The 25933-nt window shown below is 40.6% G+C and overlaps 1 protein-coding gene across 3 annotated transcripts in view; it reads right to left on the reverse strand.

The window, feature by feature from the left end:
- Nucleotides 1-1169: 1169 nt before the first annotated feature.
- Nucleotides 1170-25933, reverse strand: part of mgat3b (beta-1,4-mannosyl-glycoprotein 4-beta-N-acetylglucosaminyltransferase b) — a 93597-nt gene continuing 68833 nt past the window's right edge. For all 3 annotated transcript variants that reach the window (XM_042485579.2, XM_042485580.2, XM_088074622.1), the window contains exons 3-5: nucleotides 20831-21492; nucleotides 17972-18254; nucleotides 1170-17435 (exon numbers count right to left, since the gene is read on the reverse strand). In XM_042485579.2, the coding sequence (XP_042341513.2) occupies nucleotides 16938-17435; nucleotides 17972-18254; nucleotides 20831-21492 (1443 nt within the window). In that variant the 3' untranslated portion in view covers nucleotides 1170-16937. The remainder of the gene's footprint in view (nucleotides 17436-17971; nucleotides 18255-20830; nucleotides 21493-25933) is intronic.

The raw sequence follows: 25933 nt of genomic DNA on the forward strand, positions 1-25933 counted from the left end.
CAAGGTATAGGAGCTGCCCTACCTTTCCACACGTAATTGCCAATGCAGACAAGCACCTCTAAAGCTCACAAATGTTTACATCTTATTTGTTTAATTTGCAGACAAAAAGATATGTGAGAATGGCATTTTAAGACATTATAGTGTGTCAGACACTTAAATGTAATACTTTTAAGACCTTTTGTTATCATTGTCAACCAAATTTAAGACTAACTTTTGATTAATCATCTTTTTCTTATTCAAGCATTGCAGGTAAGTATAAAGATATAAAGTATATGGCAAGTTAGGTTAAACTACACTTGCCAACAGGTAAGTTCAAGTATGAAGCAAAAAGACAGTATTAGTCTCAGTGGTTGTATAGGTTTCACATTTTGTAGAAACGGGGACACTTAATGGAAAAGACTTTGACCGAAATAATATAAAATATTTATAAATGACATATAAAATATTTGCGGTAATTTAGATGTCATAAATGCAAAGCTAAGACTATTTAATGACTTTAAAGGCCTAATTTTTTTAAAAATTGGAGACAACCTGAATTATTTTAGTTTATATTTTGTATATGGTGCATAGTCCTACTTGTCTATTTCAGCACAGGAGCACAGGAGCAGTGGATGGTTTGATGGATACTGTGATGTTGGGAGGGTCACACAGGGCAAAACATATTTAAACTCGGGGGCAACTTTACAGGTTGATCCATCCTTTTTTTACAAGCTCTGTTTCAGTGCCATTAATATAGTTAAGTAGCTCATTTTTGCAATATTGAAATATTGCAGATATGAGTCTATAATAAATTCAACCTGTGATCAACATGCCCTCTCATAAGCATAAATGCTTATTTTAATATGTCAGTTAGATTTGTTTTGTGTTTGTAAGCTCGGCACTTAGTGTGATAAAATAGCTCCTGTTCCATTAGGAGTTTTGAACTTTGAGAGTCTGCTGTTTAACATGAATCCAAAGCAATACGGAGCGTTCACAGTGATGCATCCTAATGAGCTGTAATGATGTGGTGCTGCCCTCTAGTGAGATGAGAGATGGATGATGCAAATCACCGTAATCAAGTAACACTGCAGGACATCTCAAATACACACACACACACACACACACACACACACACACACATCAGCGCCAACATCTCAATACATGACGTTGGAAACAAACAGACAGCAGTCTTAAAATTTTAAAATTAATTTATTATATGTCTTTGTCATAGAACTCATTACTTTTTGTTCATGGTTAACATACAGCCATTCATATAGAGAACAAATGAGTTTTTTTATTCATCATTTTCAATTAACTTAGAAATGTACACACTTCTTTGTGACCCCGCAGAGGAGAAAAATATCCTTTTTTCAAAAGTATCTTTTCTCATTTGTCCCCCCCCCCCCCCAGGGAAAAGGCCCTCTGCCTCCTCCTCCTCTTCATCATCTCCTGCTCTCTCTTTCTCTTCATTTGGATGAACGGATGTAGAGGCAAGGGAACACCTGAACACACTGGCACAATGATGAACACAGGCAAAGGGCTGATGTGCACCGAGCTGAACACCGAGCCACTAAACAACGCACCCAATTCGTTTTCTCTTCCGTCTCTCTCACACACGCACATTCATTAAGCTACAGTACATACACACACTCACTCGCACAAACAGGCATTCTCCCGCACACCAATTACAGAGACCCATCAAACCGTCTCAAACATAATAGCACAAAATAATAAATGACCCCAGAAACAAAATTAAGCCCCAACGATGATATAAAAAATAAAACTATGCGACCGTATACAATCATTATCAGTGCATGGGGACAGAGGGAGGCAGGGGATACAGGTTTTGTTATTGTACAATGTCACAATATGTAATAAGGTATGTTCAAATGTAGCCACTGCGTCAAAAATAATTTAAAAAACCATTGCATTTTTCTGACAGCTTTTAAATGCTTAAAAAGGAACAACTGGTTTGTGACTTTTTTCAGGCTACATAACGTTTTTGTAAGGTACTCGGGTAGGGATGTTTTTGTATATAAGGTTTTCCATTGATGCACAAAGATGGATGAGAATAGGTATAACCAATCTACTAATCTCTCCAATCTCATGTAGGTCAACTGAAAAAAAGCACAATGTGTTGCAACCTGCTCGTTTTCACATGGATTTTATCCAATAAAAACACACCCATTTTATCTAACCTACTTTCATTATCCCTCTCACATTGTAAACCAAATTTTATTTAAACACAACACAGTCTGTGTAAAGAGTATAGAGGGCTAAATCTGGCAACGTAGCAGGAGGGTGGAGAGGATTAAATGAACATGGGCCTGGCAACCGGCCCTGTTGGTTAATTGGCTGCAGACAGCACCCTGCCCCAGGGACGTGAGACCGGGTGGCAGCACCATGCCTGATGCCAGTCATCTGCCAAGGCCGTATTGTTTGTGTGTGTGTTTGCCTGTGTGTAAACAACATGGTGTTTCTTGTTAGTCATATGTCCTTTTTTCAAGGACAAGATGGACGGAAGGCTGAAGAAAGTGTTTGTTTGATATATGAGAGGACAAGAAAGATGCCTCCTAGTGGTTACTGTGTAAGAACAGGCCAGTGTGTGTGTGTGTGTGTGTGTGTTTGTAGACAAGGATTCACTAAGCAGCAGCAATTAGCCAGGCAGTCACACTTGTCTTCATTACAGAATGTTTTAGTCTGAACCAACGAGGCAAACTTGCTCCTGCTCCCAGTCTGTAGTGAAACAAATTTGTAATGTTTATTTTCGTCCATTTTTTCCCATCAAACTTCCACTGTTTTCGGTTTTCAGGCAGCTTTTGGATAGACTGTAAATTGTGTCCCAAATGGAACCACAAAGTCTACTTTATTTTTTAAGTCTGTGATCACAGAAGTGTCAGTTTTATGGAATAACGATTCAAAACTTTTTTTCTTTTTTTAAAGGTCCAGTGTGTGGGACTTAGTCTTGAGGAAGAGAGTGTGAATCAATACACTGTGTACAGCTCTATGAAAGAAGCCTTTGACAGTTTTAAATCATCAAATTTGTGATTAAGATGGGACAAAATTGAAAGGTCATGAAGAATTCACAGGGATGAATAAGTTTGCGTAAATTGTTGCATTTGCAACATCACAGCATCCTGAAAGGACTGTCTGTGTGTAGATATAAATGATTCTCATTTGTTTAGGTAATTATAAAGTAATGAAAACAGTTATTAAAATTAAATACAACACTGGACATTTAAATGTGCATCACAATCCATTGTAGGGAAACTTGTTGGACTTTCTGCATGTTTACCTCTGGCTTATTTTTCTCATGCTGCTTAATGAAGCCTTCCCACAACAAACACCAGTGACTGAATCAATTATGAACCTGGCAATAAAAAGCATAACACATCGTTACCCTGTTTAGGACACAATACACTGCCTGACTAGCTAACAGTTAGATCTTTCATCAAAATTAAAAGCAAACATACATCCCCCATATTTATATTTATGTATGCATAAAAAACAAAAACACATCCCTCCAGTAAGGTGCAATTTATAGTTGTACAGGCAGAAGTACTATCTGCATTTCAGCATGCAACTCAAATAAAAAGCTTTTTTTCAAAAAAAGAAAAAAAAAAATCAGAATTTCTTTTTTTATGATTTTTGTTTTTTTGGAGGGAAAAGAAGAAATCAGTGACAAGAGAAAAAAAAACAAATGACAGAAATAAAAACATCAAACCAGCACCATTTTGCTGTCAGACACACAGAACATTAAACAAAAGACAAGGGCAAAAATGGCCATTTATTTTCTGCATCGTGGGTTCCTCTCTGGCCCGAACCGGTTCTGAGTGGCTGAGCGATGACAAAAATGGTTTTTGGTCACACAATGGCGAGCCTTCATAGCGATCACATAACAGCGAGGGCGCAAACAGAGCGGCTACAGTAGTCTGACTGTTTTACCAGCAGAGGACATGGCCACAATCAGACCACAGATTAAAAAAAAAGACAAAGACTGTACTGTGTGTGTATCTTTGTGTGCATGTATGTATATGTATATGTATGTGTAGTTATCTCTGTATTATCTGCACGTGTGAAGGTAGAAAAATAAATAAAGTCCTGAAATTTAACAAAAATATGCAAACAAAATCTCATAAATCAAGTGGTTTTGTGATGCTGTTCAGGTCGCAAGAAAAAGATGATGTCATCAAAACAAAATAACAGTTATAAACAAGATGGCCGCCACAGTATGAAGTCCCCTTTTGCGGGTTCAAAGGAGGTAAGAGATCTGTGAGGTGGAGTGTAAGTCTATTCGGGCAGTAGGCTGAGACAGTGCGTTTGAGCTCTCTCACACACACACACACACACATTCAGTCGCATACACACACTGCCTTAAAAAGACATTAAATATCAAGCTGCCAAGTGGATGAAGTTACAAAAAAAGTACAAAAACAAAGTTAAATAGAAAAACAGAGGGCCAAAAAAAAAAAAAATCATCCCTCCATTTTTTTTTCTCAAACTTTCACCAAAAACAACATTAAACAATCGATTGACTTCACACAAAAGCACAAGTGCAAAACAAAACCAAACGAAAAAGGGTGGGGGCTTAAAAATCTGGGAAGTCTGTGATTGTAAGGATCAGTCACTCCCTCTTTCCATCTCTGTCTCCATTTCTGATTACAGGGAATTTAAACCTCTCTAGAGGCTCGCTCTTGCCCTTCCCCTCCCTTTTATTTGCCTTTTCCTCTAACCCCGTCACCCTTCTCTTTCTCCCTTTCTTTCTCTGTCTCATTTCAGGTGGGGCTGCTCAGGGAGGGCAAGTTTTCTGAGGACTGCAGGTAGGCTCATGTTACAAAGTAGACCACACGCATGCACGCAGAGAAGGAATAAACACATAACATAGATAAGAGTATGTGGACACCTGGAAATTACACTCATGTGTGATTGCTGAACATTTCAATCCCAAACCATGGACATTAATCTGCTGCTGTAACAGCCTTTTCTGGGAAGGCTTTCCACAAGAATTTGGAACCTGGTTGAAGCAATTTTCTCCCATTCAGCCACAAGGGTGTTAATTAATTTATCTCAGTAGTGTTCGGCACGGGATATGTTACCGCTCTGTGCAGGCTACTCACATTCCTCCACAACAAACTAAAACAAAAAAAAAAAAACACACTTATTATTGTTCTTACTTCAGCCACGGGGCCATTGCAGTGTCAACACAGGAAAAGGTCTTTCCCAAACTGTTACCACAAAGTTAAAAAGAGTCTAAAATATCACTGTATGCTGCAGCATTTAAGGCCTTGAAAACATATGTTCGCAATCAACTTCTTACTATGCGTGATGGGATCCTACATGGACACACTGTTTTCTGCCAAAGTGGGAACAGTTTTGGATTATTTCACATGTGAGATTTCTGTTTTACTTCTTCGTCTATGTGCTCTTCAACTGCTTTGAAGTGCATGATTCAATTAGAAAAAGCACCAATCAGGTTTAGCAGCTTCTGATTCAGAATCTGATGAAACCACACCAACACAGTCCTGATAAAGCAGATTAAGAGTTGGTGAGTGATAAAGGCAAAGTTTGACATTTGGGAAATTTGCCCTCTTGCTGAGAGTTAGATGACAAAATTGATAACACTTGCATGTATGTACGCTAAGTACGTAGCTACAGCAAGCAGGTGGCTACAAGGACATTCAAAGGCAGCTCATTAATTTACAAAATACATTTAGTAAATTAATCTGTACAAAAAACGAAAGTGTAAAAATGATATTTTGTAGTTTGATTAGGTTATGTACCTTTGTTTATGCAACCTAACTAGTAGCTTCCAGGGCTGTCCCAAATACCATTAATTGGTTTCCTAATATGAGACAAAGCCTGTCAGAAGTGTAGAAAGAGTATAATAGCTTCAACATATTTTTAGGATTTGAGATTTAGAAGATTCAGTGCTTTTGTTACACAGGTTAGACTCAGCTTGTGGGACCGTCTCTCCTCTCCGCAAATGGTCAATCACAGCAGCAGATGCTAACATCCAACATTGAGCTGTTAAACGGTCCTAGAAAACTCACAGCAACACAGAAATGTGGTTACTGAACCTATTAATAACCACTGGGTAACCTTACCTGTGTAATGCTAACAGTTATCACTGTCACTCATATGTGTGACACTCATGTGTGACCCAGGGGCGGAGCTTACACACCCGCATTACACATCCCACAGAGAGAGAGTGAGCGGGGCAAGGAAGGGCTGAGCGCATCAATACACTGCATGCAGCTCCACAATAAGAAATGCAGTTTTATGCATTTTAAATGCCACAAATAAATCATATATAGGAGATATTATTAATTATATTGATATAGAATTTCTTTGTTGTCATTTACCAAACAAATCAAAGCTAAACAAAACTATCTCCCAAAATGTTGAATAATTCCTTTAAATTATTAATAAATAGTACTTGTATAGCGCCCTTAAACTTTGATTGTTGCTTATTTTCTCCCAAATATTTGATGCTACAGAGAAATACTTTCAGGACTTAAATGTTTCTCACAGTTGAAACAACTCTTTAAATCCTCCACCAAAACATCACAACATAATGTTGACAGTGTTGTCCACATACTTTTGTCCATATTGTGTAGTCTGACACACACAAAACAAGGGACACACATTCACACTCATCCCTTCCCTTCAGTGTCTGATGGCATTTGATCTGCAGCCAGGTGTCGGCCTGTCTGCATGCCCGACTTATCGCGCACGTACTATGTGTCACCGCGTCCATCTGTCTCTGCAGCGCCACACTGACTTTCATCTTTTTGATCTGCGGTGTCACAACATATGGACTCCTGGACCAGACTGGTCCCACACCCACCCCGAAGCCAACAATCTGTCCTGGATCGCAAACAGACGTGTTATGAGTCCTGACTGACAAACACTCGCTCACACCTCTCCTGTTTTGCTGTTATAAACACCAGATGCATTCACCGGACAAAACGTGACATGTTTACTGGAGTTTCTTACTCATCACGACAAAAGTTTCCACGATTTCATATGCAACACTGCATTTAAACTGCTTCTTAATTTGGTGTGTTTGCTTTGCTGAAAAGGAGCCCACTTCAATGTGTGATAGGGCAAATTGTTTTCCATGGAACTTTTACGCGAGTTGGCTGCTGCACTGAAAAGAACTGGACCGCTCCCAATTGATTTACTCATTAAAAAGACCCATAAACAAAAGGAAGGTTTTAGTCCTCGGGGGAAAGAATCTAACATTGTGAGGTTTTCTGTTTTTCACAAACACTTTTTTTAATACAATAATGAGTTAGTTCACACAAATGTCCTCATTTACTTCTAGTGGTATCCTAGCCATGCGGATAATTTTGGTTAGATTTTGCAAAGTTTTGAGATATTTGCCTCCATCAGAGAATAATGAAAGCTAAAGGAATACAGTATTTCCCACAAAAAGACAGTATATGTGTGGCGGGGGCAGAGGGAGGAGTGCTTTCTGGGGTTTTTTTTGGCATCTTTTAAATGCCTGTGTGTCCCTTTGTGTCATTGTGTCCCCTCTCTAAATTCTGAGATTTTTGCTGGTCTGTGAACGCAGCACAATATGTGGATCTCTCTATGACTTCTCTCTTTCCTCAACAGCAGTTTGCCATTTGCTAGTTGGACAGCTGATCAGATCACATTGATGGATTAGAGGGGCAGTTTGTAAGTGAAAGTTAACTTTATGACTCAGCACAATAAACGATTAAGTTTCACTTTCAATGCCCCTCACGTTCTGCTGTGCCGTCTGTGCTCCAGGTGTGCTAAAAATAACCAAACAGTATATTCCAGTAGCTCTGCTAATGAATGTGGTGGACCGCCACACATGAATGAATATGTGGGAAACCTTGAATATATTTTTGGGTTTTCACAAACCCACGCAGTCAACAGTTTTCATAGAGACTCTAACTTTGATTGAAAGTAGATCAGTCATTCTTCAGCGTTCTAAGCATCCTTTATCAAATTCCTTTCACCTCCATTGTATGAGAGGGATGACAGAAATCTTAAAGATGTTCATCACAAAGAACCTGTTAGACCTGGAATGACATGCATTTCATTGATCCCAACACAAAGTAGACAGTCAAGACACATTGCTGATCACACTTGTGGTTTCGTCATCCAAAACTTCTTCCAACTCAACATGAATTGGGTAACTTACAGAGTATTAGCTGCTGTCACCAAAGCAACAACCACATTCTGCACTGATGATGTAGTCTTTATCAGTGATGCCTCAGGATATATTGGCGTTAATACTACCAAAAATATTTGGTTGAATGAGTCCTTGACTACATTGCAATGCATGGTGGTAACACTTGTATTTGGCACTGTCCACTTGTGATTTGATGAACCAAAATGCATGTTACTACCAAGTGTAAACAGGACCTTAGTCTTGGAGGCTAAAACCAAACCTGAATACTGTAGCACCACAGGTAAGCGTTTTGTACTTTGATCCCTGCAATACCATGTGTAGGTGTCTGTTAATACGACCAAACCAGCCCCAAAGTCAAACTAAGCACAACAAACAAGTGAAAGACCCGCACTTGTTTCAGGGAATGCTTGTGGTTAATAACACCAAGTTCTTTCCAATAAGTGGTGACACATCGTTGCAGCTGTCGGAGTTAATGCGACCGCTCAGCTTGTGGAATGCTTTCTGCTGCTAACGTGAAGAGAATAACAACAACAAGATAATGATGACAGCAACAGCTTTGTGTTGCTGTGGCCTGAAGGCCTTTTCAAGAACTTTATTTCTTGATTTCAGCTGCAATCTAGCCTTTGTTAAGATGGTTGTTATAAGAGACGAGGAGTCAAAACTATGTTAAAAGGAGTCTTTGGTGTACCAAGATGGTACACTTGGCACTTGTTGAGCTTTTCTAAAGGTTTCCACACATTCCAGACCCATATAGGAGCAACTGGGAACAGAGGAAAAGAAAGAAATTACTTCAACAACAAAGTCAAAAAGAGACCCAAGTAAAATGACCCTCCTTTCTCCACTAACCCCCCACACCCTCCCCCTTGATTTCCGGCCTGCCTGCCACTAATGTTTCTTGGAAAAGATCAATCGGTGGAAGCCACAGGTCTGGCGGGGGGCCAGGACCGTGAAGGCATGTAAGTCCCGTAGACAGGCAGCCACTCTGCAAGCAAAACAACAGATGGGGGGTGATTGTGGTGGAGGTGGTGGGGCAATACAGCCCTGGAGACACACATCTGAACAGGATACACACACGTGCTGAATGCCATGAACATGTGTGGATAGTTAGTGACTTGGCTGAAAAGAGGGTTGGACCGATATTGGGGGTTTTGAATGCTGATAGTGATCACTTTAGACAGTCGGTTGTATTTTCTGCGGTGGTATTCTGTTTGTTTAAATTTGGCACTTCACCAAAATCACAATACTGATTAGTTTACTAGTCGTGGTCAAGTGAAAACCTCCTGGGCAGAAAAATGAAGCCAGTTCCTCTAATGGCAACTTGAGGCTGACTCCAAAAGTAAGTTAATCCCCGATGACCCCCACGTTACAACGTCCAACTTCACAGTAGAAATAAACATGTTTCCAGCCTGGTAAATGGTACTAGTTGCTATAATTAGAGGTGAATTTTTATTCACTCTTTCAAAGCACCAGCTTCTCACCCCAAAAGTGGTGCCCATTGGTTTAAAAAAACAAAACAAAAAAAAAAACAGTTGGTGAAGGCCTAAAGGTCAAACTCAAGGCTTCAAAATGAAAGTCCAAAAACCAGTTGGTTACCTCAATGAAAGCAATGTTGATAATCTTTTACACTATGTTTGGCGTTAGTCCTACTCAACCTGTGACAGCTGTTGTATAATCTTTCTTGGTTTTCTTAGTACTTCTTTGTCAATTTTGAGAAATTAACCTAAATGATAGTGATGTCATCAGGGTTATCTCATTTTAGGATTCAAAAACAACACATTTATGACAAAAAAACCTGTGTTTTGAAGAGGTGGCATAGAGTTTTACAGGAATTGAACATTTACCAGGCAGAAAAAGTTTAGCAACAAAATGCTAATAACTTGCATTGTGGGAAATGTAGTGTAAAGTTTTTTTGGAGGATATCTTGACCTCTGCTGTACCGATTTTATAGTCTTTATTTAATCTGTGCCTTACAAGTCCCTCAACTCTATGGAAGTGCAATCCTAAATCATTGTAATGTGCCTTTAAGTCTTCAGGTACATGTGCAAGAAAAAACTAAATTGATAAATTAGTGATTATGCAGGGAAAATACGAATAAAGCAAGGGTCAGGGACGGACTACATGCTGAAATTGGCCTGATATACTGAAGCAGCCAATCTGTATACAAAACAACTTAAATACTTCCTTTGAAAGCACTCTGATATCATTCACATCCTCAAGTTAGACCACGCAATCTTCAAACATTCACCCTCCAAATGGGTCCAAGTTTGTTTCCTGTAACTAATATAAACAATTGATAGGAAAGAAAGACGGCACCGAGCTGTTTCCTAGCAACGCAACTACTGTCTGCAGTATCTGTGTCGTTTACAGTTTAGCATTTATTTATTCCCTCTGTTCCAATCACCCGTAGCAAGCAGCCATGTTTATTGCAGATTATTTGTTGGTGGAGAGCCCGAGAAAAACCTGATCGAATTAAAAGTTAAAGCTCGTATCTTTGGATAATGTTTGACAGCCCTGTAAAAATGTTGAAAATCCTGTAAATAAGCTACAACATCCTCTAGGTATGTTGTGGTTTTTGGCTGCAGCTATGTCCTTTCCCATGTGTTATTGCTTCACTGATTTTATGACTGATCATGCAGAAATGACAACAGGCAACAGGCCAGAGCTGTGATCAGTCAGACTTCCGAGGAATGTAAATATCACAGGATTAAGTGCCATAACATCCGCTGAGTGGCCACAATCTGCCAAAGTGTCCTTGAGCAAGACAGACCTTTAACACTTTGAATTATTACGAACCCAGTGAACACGTCACAACCTCGTTTTCACTTTAAATTGATAGTTTGGATTTTTTGAATTGGAGTTGCCTGAGGTACTTATCCACAGTCATTGTATTACATACAGTAGATGTCAGTCGGCACACCTCCAGTTTGGAGAAGCAGACTGAAATCTGACACAGAAGCTAAGCAATGTACTGCTATGGATGGGGGGCAACAGCAAAACCTATTTTAGCCACCTAAAAAAAAGTCCCAACTAAAAAAAATCAATCTCACTCTATGTGTGAGCTATATTGAGAGTATTTTTCACTGCTTCACATTTCCGTCAGACAGTTCATTCTGACGGGAGAGCTGTTAATGACTTCAGTTCCCCATTCATACTCTCATCAAAGTGGTGGTGGTAGACCAGCAGTTCCTGTGTTAAGTGATGTTAAATCACAGTTTTTCTCAATAGAGTCTGACTTTAAAAAGAGCGATATAACGGCTTCATTTTCACATTGGAAATCACAGTCTGAAATCAGGGTAAAGCTGTGAAAGTATTGTAAATATAGCACACACTTAAATGATACTGATTTTTTTAAGGTGGGACTTCTTTCCAGGTGGCTAAAATATGTTTTGTTGCCTTAACAGCAACAGATCCTGACTGACATCTACTGTATGTAATGGAGTGTCTACAGACAAGTATCTCACACAATCCCACTTCTCTTTAAAAAAAATCTCTTTCACTGATCTTTAGATGTATAGATCTATAGGGGATGATGAGCTGTTTGCTTCATTTGGCTGGTTTTCATTTCATCGCCGCAATGACTTTCCGTCATCAAAGTGAAAAATCAAAGCTGTTTGGTCATGCTTATTACCTCCCTCCTCTCCTCATGTCATAACTGCACTTCATCCAATAAGACAGTCACTGGGAACAGCGGTGGAAGGATTATTTCCGAAATGTCTCTTTTTGGATTTGAGTCTTCATTCATCAAGCCTTAGCTTTGACTGAGCCAGGAATCTTTTTTTTTCTTGTTTTCTGTCTTTGCTCAGTCCGAAAAATATTCCCCATTCATGTTTTATTCCTGGCTCAAGATTTTTCTTTTTCTGTGTACATTTTCTGCTCCTCGTGCAAATTTTGTTTGTTTGCTTTGAGTGAGTCAAATCTATGAATTTAAGAGAGGAGTGTGCCAGCTAATGTTGCACACTGCATGTGTGTGTGTGTGTGTCACTAGTCTCGGCTCTGCGGCTCTCTGACATTTACCGAAAGCGATGGAGGTTTTTGGATTTTCAATCGGGTCAGGTTCTGTAAGCAGAATTAAGTAGAAAACTGTTGTGTGGTTTTCTCCAATCTGCTCTCCCTCACCTCTTATCCTACTGCTCAGCTATCTTGGATGATGACTTCAGGCTGTTAGGGATCTCAGAAATTCATCAAGAAGATCGTTGCCATGACGATATCGGGGCAACAAGCCGAGTGATTTAACCCTGGCTTTTAGCAGGCCAGACACCCTTATCTGCCATGAGTCACTCTGTCTGTCATGCGCACATGATTTTGAAAGTGCATAACAGACATACTGATACTGATATGTGTGCGAGCGCACACACACACACACACACACACACACACACACACACACACACACACACACACACACACACACACACACACTGTTCACCAGATGTGCAGCCTTATTGCAGCAGGCTGAGTTGGGAGTTAACTCTGGTTAAATGCCTCTTGGCAGAACTTAAACACAAACACACTCCCCGGCCCTTGACGGGATTGAACACACACCCCTGTAGCCCCATTTCTGAGATGACTTTTAGCTATACTGCACAAATGTCTTGTTTTTTGGCATCGTGCAAAATGGGAACTCTTTATTCACCAGACAGACAAACAGAGAGAGTCTGCACATGGTTATCGTTTAGGGCCTTGAAGTTGGAGGGAAGAATGCAAGATTTGCTTGTTTTTTGTTCATCCAATTACGTTCACATTAGAAGCAAATGTGGTCCAACTCTGATGTTTTTGCTCTTGTGTGATCTGATTTTTTTAGACGACGCAGAAATCCAATATTTTTCCAATCAGACTTGGGCCACTTTAATATGTAGTCCTAAATCTGATACATATGACATTGTGACTGCTGCTGCTGCTAGAATGCTTATATTGGAATTCATTTTTTTTTTTACGTCTTACTTCTATGTGCGGGCACAGATCCCTTGCCATACACTATTAGAGTAGCCCATTGAAACTACAGAGGGCTACCCTAGCTGTACTGTTGCTGCGCTACAGTGCATGCCAATAAAAACGACTTTATGCAACCAGAAATATGCTTCGACTCGTTTGATCGACTGAATCAGTGCACAAAGCTTGCTGGGATACCTGCAGACCAAGCTGGCGGTGTAACAAGTTAAAAAATTCAAACTGTATTCACATCAAGACAGCTAATCAAGCTGCTTCCACAAGCAACTAGCGAGGCAGGGCGGACTGGTCGCGTGTAGTGGGCGTGCACCACGACGCTGCTCCAGAAGCCAGCCAATTAAGTCCAACTGCCAGATACAGTTTTTGGAGGAATTGTTCCACCTTGAAACCCTACACATCGGGCCACACCAGTCCTGACTCCTCCTGCATCAAAACCTCACTCTCTATAGGACTAACCAGAGCGATTGCTATGGCTTTTGCATTCCTTCATCTTCTCAACCTAATGCGCAACATATGACACATTGTCATCCAACTTCAGCAGAAAATCATTCGGAGGATGAACGCTTGCATCGCAATGTCATTAATTTTTTCCCCAAAAGGCGACATTTTTGGTTGCTCTTTCAACATGCATGTGCAATGCTACTGGTTGAATGTGAGGTGTTTCAGGGCAGAAATCTGGTAACACTAATCTCAGCCACTTCACATATGAATCAGAGCAGTCTGGCGAAAAAGATCAGATACCAGATTTGATTTGATACCAGCATTCCTTAATGATATTTTTGCTGGTATAAGCTCATTTTTAAAATGTCAATTAGCAGGAATGTATGTATTGCAAACATTGTTTTTAAATTCCACTTGCCACAAAATGGCCCAAAAAACAGAAGATGAAAAAAAAAAAAAGATTAAATCTAAAGTGGTTCACAACCATCCATTTTGGATAACTCCCTCAATTCATGATTTAACATCTCTAAAATATACAACATCCACTTTGTTAACCCAAGTTGCCTCCTTCCTTTCAAAATTCATCATCTGTTCCATTTTTGTTCCATCAACCTCTATCAATTATTACCTTCTCAAAAGGCAGACAATCCAATTTAGGGATAAAGCGCATCACATCCAGCATTGTTGTCGTCTCCTCGGTCATATAATGTCAAATCCTATTTAAAGCTTGTTTCTCTGCAGCCCCTCTGGGGTTGGATGGGAGTTTGGCTCCCGACACCAACACCAAACCCCTAACAGCTGCCGCCGCAGACCACGCTGCCATCGAGGCTGCAGCACAGACCCGACACAACTGTCAGCGGCCTGCTGGATAATCTGCTTTTCCCACTATGAGCTCAAAGCCATGAGAAGCCAGCATGATGACCGAGTCATACACAGATATGCTCACACTAATTTTCAAAATCTCTTTGTTATTCATTTCGTTACGTAAGCTTTCACCATACATTTTAAGATTAGCAGATGGTTATGGTTCAGTGTCCTACTTAAGGACACTTTAAACAATGTGTTGGAAAAAAAGAACATTCAAGGCATTCTGTTCTTAGATTTCTGTGTCTTGTTTGGAAGCGAAATTAAAGCTACATCAAACTTTTGCCTCCAGGTTTGAAAACATCCAAAGTCCTGTCCTCGCCCCTCTGCATTTTATAAAGTTTCCTTCCCAAAAAACTTTTGAGTCCTCTCGAGGCTCACTTTGAAACAGCGTCTTGCCTGAAGCTAGTGTAAACAATAACTGTAAAGCCCAAACAGGCGTTGAAGAAGCAGATGGTGGCTGCCGTCACTCTGCAATTAAAAGACAAATCAAAGCATTTACTGTTTTTTGGACTTGTCTCCCTACTGCATGTTTAGTTTCCTGCTCTCCCCTAATTGCTCCCTAGAATTGTTAATATTGCCACAGTGATTCTCCTTGCCCTTGACAAGACCGTAACCCAGCCCACATGGCTGGCCTCAGCCCACATGAGACACCCGCAGAGAAAAGTATGCTCGCCAAATTGTCCACAAGATCCCAAACTTCTGCCAAACCTTGGCAGGGTGGAGATTTAGGCATCTAGCCACATCGACAGCTGTCTATGGTGGCGAGAAGGCAAGAGGCACAAGTGCTCATGCCTAAATGTTCAGATGACAGCGATCTGTGGGCACAGGGGAGGCATCGCCACGATAATGGCTGCCCTGTCCTGTCCTGTCGAGATGGGGGAGAGAAGATGAATATATCCCTATTATTTAAACAAGACATTCTTGTGAGTATTAAGAGGAAATAGACACACCCAAAATGGAGTGTAAGAACCAGTGTGTGAGTTTGACAGAAAGTTTTAGAGAAAGAGTTGGAAATTTGAACATTTCTGAAAGAGAATAAGTAGAGAAAGAGAGAATAATAATTGAATTGAGGGGAAAAAAAGTGCCTTGCTAATGAGGATTAAGAGGAAACCAACACCAAAGACTGAGCGGCATAAAGAGGAAAAAAAGCACAGGAGAAAGACAGAGACAGAGAGCGCTCAGAAGAGTCAATTTCAGAGAGTGGGCGACTGATGGCTGAGGAGGAAGAGGAATATTTAACAGAGGAGACCCGCAGTCAGCGTTGACCTCGTTTGAACGTTGAAGCTCCTCGCCTGATGTGAACCCACCCACTCATCTCAACAACACCCATCCCCTCTTCCTTTTTCACATACTTTAGTTTCCAAGGAAACAAAGTCATCTCGGCTGCTGGAGAGACAGAAAGACGAAACTGAAGGGTGATGTTTCCCCCTCAACCGGTCTCGATTGTTCTCAGCGGACAAACAATAACGGCGAGTTTCATCTGTCGTGGATGCCATTGACAGGGCATGATTTATTCAGAGCTGTCTGAGGGACCCACACACATTCTGCACACTCATCCCTGTGACGCTTGTGCGTCAGCAGACACTGTGGGAAAAAGGGAACATCCAAAGAGCCTCCTTTTCTTTCCCTTTCTTCGCCACTCTCTTCCTCCCTCATTACTCTCCTTTCTTTCCTGCCTTCTGTCTTGCTTGTTTTCCCATCTCGCTGTCTTTCCCCCCCCGGTGATTATTTCTTGCTTTCTGTTTCCTCCTGCTGATCTTGTCCCCCCTTAACAGCTCGAAACCTGTAAATATGACACAAAGACAGACCACACACACTTTTGTTCACAAACACACAGACAGGTCTAAGGTGCATGTGGATGAGTGAGAGTACATGAGACATCCCCATCGAGTCATTCCTTTTCATTTGGCAGTGGGTACTCCAGCAGGGTTTTAATAGGATTTATACTTTTCTACCCAGACCCGAGAATAATATCTGAATGTGTTTCTGGAAGGAGGTCACCAAATATGACAGGAAGACATCTGAAGGTGGAAAGTGAGGTGGGAACATCAGCCGGTCCGTAAACTTCGGTAAACACTGACAGAAAAAACAATTCTTCCCTTCCGAGTTTCTCCACAGGCTTTTAACACAGCTGTGAAATATCCCTCTTTTAACTCCGAAGTGGCCCCTTTCTTTCAGACAGCAGGTGTGTCTAATCGACTCGGGCGAAGAAAGAGAGGACAAGGGCAGGGTGACAAAAAGAGCTTGGCTCCTCCCCCAAAAAGGGGAGGAATGAGGATGATTTTGTTTATCCAGTGGTTGTATCCTCTCCTTAAATCCATGATGCGATTCAGTGTTCCCTTTTTTTGACCCCGAAATAATGATTTTTAAGAGATTTTAAGTCCCTGCAACATCAGTGCTGCCTGGTGGAGATACATGTAGTATTGCTCCAATGAGAGATGTAGTTTGTCAGTACCGTTCTGCCCCCAAAAACTCAGTGCTGAGGCCTCGCTTGGGTCCTACTAGTTATTTCACATATCTTTTTCTAGCTGAACTCCTAGCCTTCGCTCAGTCTGGAGGCTTTGCTGTAAGGATTCTCCAGGAGGTAGCGGTACCGATCATAGTGCTCCAGCATGTACTTTGGGGCGTACATGTGCTCTTTGGGGTCCGCGGGGGGGTATTCCTGCAGGGAGCCGTCAAACCAGCCCCCCGTCCGGATCAGATCGCGTATGTAGTTGAGGTCACGCTTGTCCTCGTAGTCACCCCACCGAGGGAAGTCTCCATTCTGTGCTGACACCAGCTTGAAGTAGATCCCCTGGGGCGTGAAGCACCAGGAGCAGTGCCACCCGGCGAAGTGGAAGGGGCTGCCCACCGACCACTGCACCAGGATGTGGCCTGTGTCATTCTCGTACTTGCGGAAACCTGGCATGGTGTAGTATTCGCGGCGGCGGAGCTTGATGCCGTCGCCGTCGTAGACCTCGCGGAGCATCTCGACCGTGCAGCCTGATACTACCTCTAAGGAGCCAAACTGCTTCCAGAAAAAACCATACAGTGACTGGATGTGGGGAGAGAGGAGACCAGAATTACAAACAGAAACATGGTTCATTGGTTTGCTTAAAAACAGTGCAAAGAAAGCTGCACAAGGAATTAGGCTTGAGCGATTTCACGGTATTACAGTTTATCAGGGTATTAAGGAATCCAGAAGGTATCTTTTTCAATACTGTCATAAACACAGGTGCTCCTCTTTATATCAAATTATTTGTATGTAGTGAACGGCATGCACCACCAGAGCTCAGTCTGTGGTTTCTACTATTGGGATAGTAGACGCCGCGACACCTAGTGGTGGGGGAGAAGTTACAGGACAACAGGAAAATACGTAGGTGTGAGAATATTACTTTTAAACATTTTGTGGGTTTCTATTGTGTATCTGTTGATCTGAAAAGCTGAAAGTAAGTAGCACACTCATTGTGGAGAGAATGGAGGAATGAAGGAAAGAAATAATACATACCGCCCAAGCCCACAAGTAATACAAAAAGCTGACAAATTTCATGCACGAAGCACCCATCCCAAAAGCTGAATTATCGTTACTACCTTGCGCATGTGGATGGCGAAAGGCTCTGTCCAGCCGTCAAACAGCTTGAGGAAAAGGAGGCCCTCGTGTGCTGGGATTTCATCTGCGTCGTTGATGACAAAGACATCGTCCGATCTTATGCCCATCAATCTGGACATGCCGTTGCGTGTCAGGTAGGTACGCAAGTAGTCATCGGCGATCCAGCCATCCTGCCGACCGCCCTCTGGGAAGTGGTCAAGGAACACGTACAGGATCTTGTGACGGATGTAGTCGTACGTACCGTTGAGAAGGAGCCGCAGGAAACTGGGGAATTACAGACATAACAACATATGGCCATTCAGCAGATTCTATTATCCAAAAAAACTATCTACTATCCAAAAAAGTGCCATGAATTTGGAGCAGCATTTCAAAGGTACTCTGTGGAGATTTCAACAACTGCTAGTGCGACAACATATCATTTTGGTGAGTGGGTTCCCATGTTGTTTGCATCTCATACTTTACTGGCACATTCAGTTAAACAAGGGGGGGTCGGCAAGGAGGTCGGCAAGATCCACACTTGTATACGGTTGGGTACAGTTCACATTTGAACCAATGCCAGTAACTTGAATTCTGTACCAGTACTCAACAGTGCATTTTTGCAGTACTATACTCTCTCTGTTATAGCAAAAAGTAATATCTGAACAACCTGCATCAGTGACACTGCCTTGCTCTCTTTATATTATAAGTCAATTGGCATCAGACAGGAGGTGGGAGCTCTGCAAAGTGCAGCAAAACTCTGTCCACTTCTTTCTGGTTGCTATGTCAACCAGTTGGGCTGTTAAGACAGGGCATGCCATGATGTGGAGCTCCTTAATTTTTACATGATGCAAAAAAAATCAAAATATGCCAATCTACCAGAATTTTTTTTAAATAGCCTTAAATGACTGCAGGTGTGTTTTTCTAAACTGCGTACCTATTACACATCATATTATATTTGCTGGTTATGTCCTAACAGAGAGCGGAAAAAGATTTGGAAAAAAACAAAAACTGTTACATTGGTTTGTTTTCATCCAATTGCTTCACCTGGCTCTCCCTTAGATGCAATCTAAAGTACGTACATTTGGCCCCAATTAATTTAACATGAACTGGTACTCAGTAGTACTGATGTAATTCGGTCAGTACGGATTTTGTTACCAAACTCTATTTCCTTTACAAGAGAACGACACAGGGTACAGTTGAACTGCATAAGCATGTCACCATGAATCTGACAAAAAAAAGACTTATTCACTGTAATTGTTTATGTAACTCAAGCAAGTTTCAAAAGCTTGCTTATTGAATTTCTTAGTGAAGAGAACAGAGTGGAAACCAATTCTGCCTGGAACAGTAAGAAAAATGTATCCAAACTGTGTTGAAAGATTGGTAAGAAGCTACAGTGCAACAGGTAACAAAAGGTCCTTGTTTTACAAATTAAGCCTTTCAGCAGAGAAAACCTGCTGTCCATGCACCAAACCGATTGGAAGAACAACTCAATTAACCTGTTGATATGCATAGCGAAACAGAGTGTTCACTGAATGTAGCCACTTTCATGCAGTGTCACATCCTATGATTGAACACACCAATCTCTCCCTCCAAGGCTGCATGCAGAGTCAATCATGTCGCTCTTGTCATAATCTGCTGTAAAATTGTTCCTGAGGCATTTCATGTTGTTGCCAAAGGAACTTCGCTGTAATTGTTATTCAGCACGCTGGTACTCAAGAAGCGTGAAGGTTGGCTGTAAACAAAAACTGAGTTGCAGTCACTACCCAACGCATAGGCCGCGTCACAACTTGGCAAAAACTAGGGATTTTGTGAATTTTTTAAAAATTTGTACCAATGAATATGAAACTAGAGGAAAAAATGGGACTTCTTGAATAAAGTTATGTATCTATAATTTATGATACATAACTTTTGATGACATGACATGAATATATTTACTATTCTCTTTACTGCACTGTGATACAACTTCCATCACTGAGTACATTTTCATGAACAACATAGTCTGCTTTCTGCCCTTATTGCGAAAAAGATATTCTCACTAAGCTACTTACATGGTTAATAAAAATTAATATTATACTAACATAGCTGTGCATACTCTGATGACGGTGCCCTAACATGTCGTTTAGTACGAAGAAATATGGAAAAGTCAAACAGCTGGAGCCTCCTGTCATTTTGCTCCTTTGCATAAGAAAACCCCAATTTTTTCAAAGTTTCCTACCATTGGCAGACTATTTTGACCATGCAAGCTCAACCTCCCTCTTTCATTCCTTCTACAACCTCCTTGAAAAGGTCGGTGCTGTGATATTTGTGCATATCCAAAAAACCTGTTGATATGCAAGTCCTTCACTATCTTTAAAAGGTAGGTGTGTTTTTGTTCCTCTGACCAGGAATGTGGGCTTTTCTGCATGCATTAGCCTTGCAGACTTCTTCGTGACAACACAGAGAGACAAACATTAATGGACAACGGGTCATGTGTCACAAACTGCTGTAAAAAAACAACTAGTAGAGATTAATATTCTGAATTAGCTGTATATATGCCCAAAGAATGCTCCTAAAACCAAAAAAATACCAGCATATCCCAGGTCATAATTAGAAAATGCTAAATTCAGAGATTTTTGTAAGTAAAATCAAATTGTCAGATTTTACAGTGCAGTGTGTCATACTTTTTTTTTTTACTTCTTTAATCCAGCTCAAAGTTTGCTGAGCATGCATGCCGTTTCACACTGTCAGGCCAAAAGAGGCAGTTTCTGACGGCCACAGAGCAGCTCAGTTGAGGATTACACATTTTACTTAAATATACCTCGACCTTAAGGGCATGACTTGTATAATCTCCAAACACACTAGTCCTTAAAATGGTGTCTTACCTCAGAGGCCGTTTGTCTCCGTATGCAGTAAAGTTGGATTCACAAATGAGGAAAATATCAACTGCTTGGGCGAGCTCATGAAAGCGCACATGCAGCAGGTCAAACTCGTGGTTAACATTGATGGCGTTGATTACCCTCCGTGGGGTCTCTCTGGGCGTCAGCCTCTCCTTGGTGGGCAGATTGGAGTGGTACACCATGGTGGGAACCCCACAGTAAGGTCCGTGCCAACCTGGCCGACATACACACTTAACCAGCCGCTTCCCGTTGCCCCTGGCCCTGGGCTTGGCTTTCGGAGCTACGGAGGGCTGCTGCTGGACCTCCAGAGGTTTTCTTTGCCCAGCAGCCCGAGCACCTTCCCCAGCTCCATTAGCCACAGATCCCCCTGATTTCCCAGAGTACTCTTTTGGGGTAGCCACCTCGGTCCCCTGTCTGAAGCAAAGGGCCCCAGCTTTGGTTCGGACAAAATAAGGTGTTTTGTCATCCTGAAGCTGGAATTTGCGTGTGTGGAGGTCTCCCATGGATTCTATGGGGTCTGGCACATGGTTCTTGAGCAGCACGTCCAGGTGCTCTTTCCCTGCCATCGAGATATCCGGGAGGTCGGGCCCGGCAGGTTGAGCTTGGTGGTTGGGATTCCGCTGCTTCAAATGGTCTTCATCTCTCTCCTGAAGAGAAAGACAAAGTGGGGAGTTCGAGATTAAGGCAACTTCCATTTAAAATCAAGCCTTGCAACCCATGCACGTTGTTGATAAACTGAACTATACACCATTGAATAGCTTGAAATGTATTGCTATGAGCTGCACATGTGAGCCACATGACAGAAGGAGACACTGAAACCTTACTACACTGTTACTACTCAGTAATATTCACATTCAGTGCACTTTTTAGTGGAGGAAGTGCTGTCTATTGTTGTCAATTTCCAAAAACACCTACATATCAGTTGACACCTATAATGACTTCCAAATGTTCTTATAAAAATTCTCATGTAACAAAAGGTTATGTTATGCTGTTAGTTTATATAATGTTTTGTTTTGCTACGAAACTTAAGACGTGTTCTAGGCACCTTAAGAGTCATTTGAAAGATAAATTGATGAAACCAAACAAAGAAAAAAAAAAACACCAGTTTAGTGACTTTTATGGAACGACACACTACAAATGAAGACACAACACATTTAATTGTTCTGGTTTGTACCAAATTTGCTTATTCTGATAATTGAAGGAGATTAAAGTCGGCGACTTGTCAGGAGTGACAGTCAATGCCATTATGATCCCATCCCAAGCATCCCACAATACTCACAGCTTGATGTGAGCTGCTGTAGAACAGAATTTAAAGTGAGGGGAAGTGAAAGAGGAGAAACTTTATATTCAGGACAATAATGCATACTTGTACTTATGGTCCATGAGAATAGAAACTTTGGAACGCCATGTCCTACAACTGAGGCATCAGTCAGAATTATACTTACTTTTTTACTGATTTCTCCCACAATGTTGTACCTATTTTTTGTCAGTCCAATTGGATTTGGCTTGTCTATACAAATATTCAACTATTTGTTCTTTTTTTCCTCCTTATATTGAGAGTCTGGGTAAAATGTTCAGGTTCACAGCAACATTCAGGTAATAAAGCAAACAGTCCAAGGCAGCCCTCTGAGCTAATGCATGCTAATTATGCTATCGACAGATCATCAACATTTTAATATCACATTAAGTTGCAATGAAATGCAAATTCACCTCTTCTATGCAGAGGGTATAAAAGTCCCTAAAAGTACATTTCCCACTGCAAATGACTGCTCAACTTCAAGAACTTGAGGGCTCAGTTGACTGAGAGATCTCAGACTAATGATGCAAATATTTGACTTTCAGGGAGCAGCCCCAAAAACTTTCAGCGTCTGCTGCATGTAATTTAGCCTATCTTATCATGTTATCATGGCCAGAGCCAAAGTTTGTCTTAATAATTGTTTTTTCTACTCCCTGCTGTCTAAAAGAGTATGTAAATGTACAGCAGACCTCAACACATGGAAGCTAGACCTGAGAGAAACCTTTCAGAAATTTGTTAGTGGTTCTTATCTCTAAAAGTGCAATTACCACATTTGTGCTTGCCTCATAGCCAAGTGTAAACAGGTTACTAGGCAACCCTGTGAGTAACATTAAACAACATCAAAAGTGAAAACAATGAGGGCAAATAGTCTGCAGCTAATGTTTAGAAATAAAAGTGTAGCTGTTGCAGTCTGAGAAGGATGACGCCTCGTTATTTCAGTGTTGGTAAAAAAGCAATTACTTATAGAGAAACACAGTTTTAGTGTTGATTGGATACGGTGCATCACCATATGACCTCAGACGAGTGATTACAGAGTGCTTCTTTTGTCTCAAAGGCTCTATGAACCCGGACTGAGCACTTGCTGCGTGTTGGAGATTATTTTCAAAGTGATAAAATGAAAGGGGCAGCGCGATAAAACAGGATGATGGCAGGACGAGATGAAAGAAGAAATACGATCAATAATGTGCGAGGTAATATTACATTAAAATCACATCTTGAGGGTAATGAAAATGCCTCAAGGCAAAAAGTGTTATTACTCTCTTTTGTTGATACATTTTCTCCTCTCATTCTAAAAAGCATACTTATGAAACTATGTGTTTGCTGTTTTTACTCACTTTTTTTTCATCAAAATCAGTTTGAAGTTTGCTGAGAAAACGCAGATTCTTAAATAAGATGACACCTCCATCAGAGTGAAATATTTCTCAAGAATTATTGTCTTCCTGCAGGTGGCAGATGAGTTACAGTAAGAAAGCTTGACTGAGTGACTGTAGGTTTTCTATACATCCTGGACACAATATGGTCTGTATGAGGATATTAATATACACTTAACTTATGCATGACGAAATAACTAAAAAAGAACACAATGTTGGACACAAGAAAACAGAGCTTCAAGTTTACAGTGAGGATTTATCCAACTTGGTCCATGAAAAGTTGCATGATTAGCATAAAACTTAAAAAAGGATGAGTGGTAAAGCAGATGTGATTGTAGCAACAAACACTCAGAGCTTGTTTGCAGATTTAGATATCATCTCATCATATTATTACAATATAAGGCTGATGCTTCATTTTATAACTATCTCCATGCAAGTTTACATTATCTATCTGTGTTGAATATTTTATCACCCTGAAGAGGACATACATTAAATTACGTTTTGTATACTGCTAACAAGAGTGCAAAACAAACACACTTTTTTCTTGATCAGGGGCTGAGTCCAAAAAACTAGGGACTCCCAGCACTGCTAAGGGGCTACACGTAAAATTGATATTATACGACATTAGAGAAATTGAAATGTTGTGAGCCCAAATTGGCTTTTCATTAATCCATGACCAGCCATGGGGGAGCATTTAGAGGTGTTTGGATTCCTCTACACTCGACAAAAATACCTAAAATTGGGCTTGAAACGTTGTAATCTTTCTAATACACCAAAGCAGAAATTTTAAAGAGATTTTAACAATGTTGTGGGTCCTTATGGGGTAAAAAAAACCCAATACAACACGAAAAAAGCTTTAAAATCACACCCTAACTGTCAATATTCTAATGACAAAAGAAGACAGTGTCAACAGAGATGTATTCAATATTATCTATTGCAAAGCTGTTGCACTGCATTTTTTGAGGTCACTCAAAATGCAGCACTTATGCTTTTGCTCCCATGTTTCACAAGTTAAAGACCCTAACCCTAAGACTTTCTATGTACACAAAAGGCTTATTTTTTCTCAAATCTTTTCTCAAACTCTTTTGTGCACAAATTTATTGAAATCTGTGCCAGTGAGCACTTCTCCTTTGTGAAGATAATCCATCAACCTGACAGGTGTGGCACATCAAGATGCTGATCGAGCAGCATGATTACTACACAGGTGTGACCTGGGCTCGCCACTAAAGAGGGGCACTCTAAAATGTGCAGTTTTATCATGAAAAATGACATTTATTAGGCACAGGACTTTACATGACATGCATTCTTTAGTCACACAGGATTCATCCATGAAGAAAAAATGCTTAAATTGCCAGGAACCATTGAAGGTGAGCAGTGCAAACTGCTGTCGAGTCCGAACTTCCCAGAGATGGTTACTGACAGTTTGCAGAAATTCTTCAGTTGTGCAAAACAAATTTTGCATCATTTATAAAATAAAAATATGGCTTCAAAGTAGCTGTGTATCTGGGTTAAACACTGAATGTAATAGGGAATGATCAATATGTTGCACTGCATCAACTTTTTGCGATGTCTGATTTGTAGCATTTGTCATTTGGTTAAATGTTGTTTTGTATCTTGGTATTTATGTGTATTAACGTGAAACAGTTAAAAGCTGAGGACGCAAGACAAATTAAATTTTTTTTCCTAAACCAGTGAAATTAAGAAAATCATGTGAAGACACTGGACGTGGAGGTCCTGAGCTGGTGTGGTTACATGTGGTCTGCAGATTTGAGGCCGGTTGGATGTACTACAAAATTCTCGGAAACTGCATTGGAAACAGCTTATGGTAATGAAATAAACATTCAGTTTATGAAAAACAACTGTGGTGGACATTTCTGCAGTCAGCATGTCAGTGGTGGCATTACTGTGTTGTGTGATCAAACTGCACATTTGACAGTGGCCTTTTATAGTGGCCTTCCCAGAGCACCTGGGGGGTAATCTTGCTGTTTAATCAGCATTTTGAGGTGCCACACCTGTCAGGAGGATGGATTATATTCCTTTTTTGAGTATGCCCTCCTTTTTTTCCTTTATTGGAATCTGACCGTTTTCCTTTATTAGACTTTGATCGGCTATTAAGGTGTCTTTTTTTGTACAAATTGGAGATCATTCCTGTTCTACATTACACTGTATTAAGTAATACAACCTTGAACGTAAGTGATGAAGACTAATGATGGATTTTATTATAAAGTATTTTAATGAGAATCTTAAAATAATGCTTTTATCAATTGAGATACATTTGATGTTTTCTACCATGGCCTTGACATCACAGGTTTTTCTTTCTCTACATATTTTTTCTACATATTTTTGATGTGATTTAAGGTTGTCAACCACACTTGCCACTATAGAGCTTATCAGCCTATTGGTGTGCTCTGCATTATGTAT

The sequence above is a fragment of the Plectropomus leopardus genome, chromosome 3 (genome assembly GCF_026936395.1).
Source record: "Plectropomus leopardus strain MGB_pleo_1.0 chromosome 3, ASM2693639v1, whole genome shotgun sequence".
NCBI lineage: Eukaryota > Metazoa > Chordata > Actinopteri > Perciformes > Serranidae > Plectropomus > Plectropomus leopardus.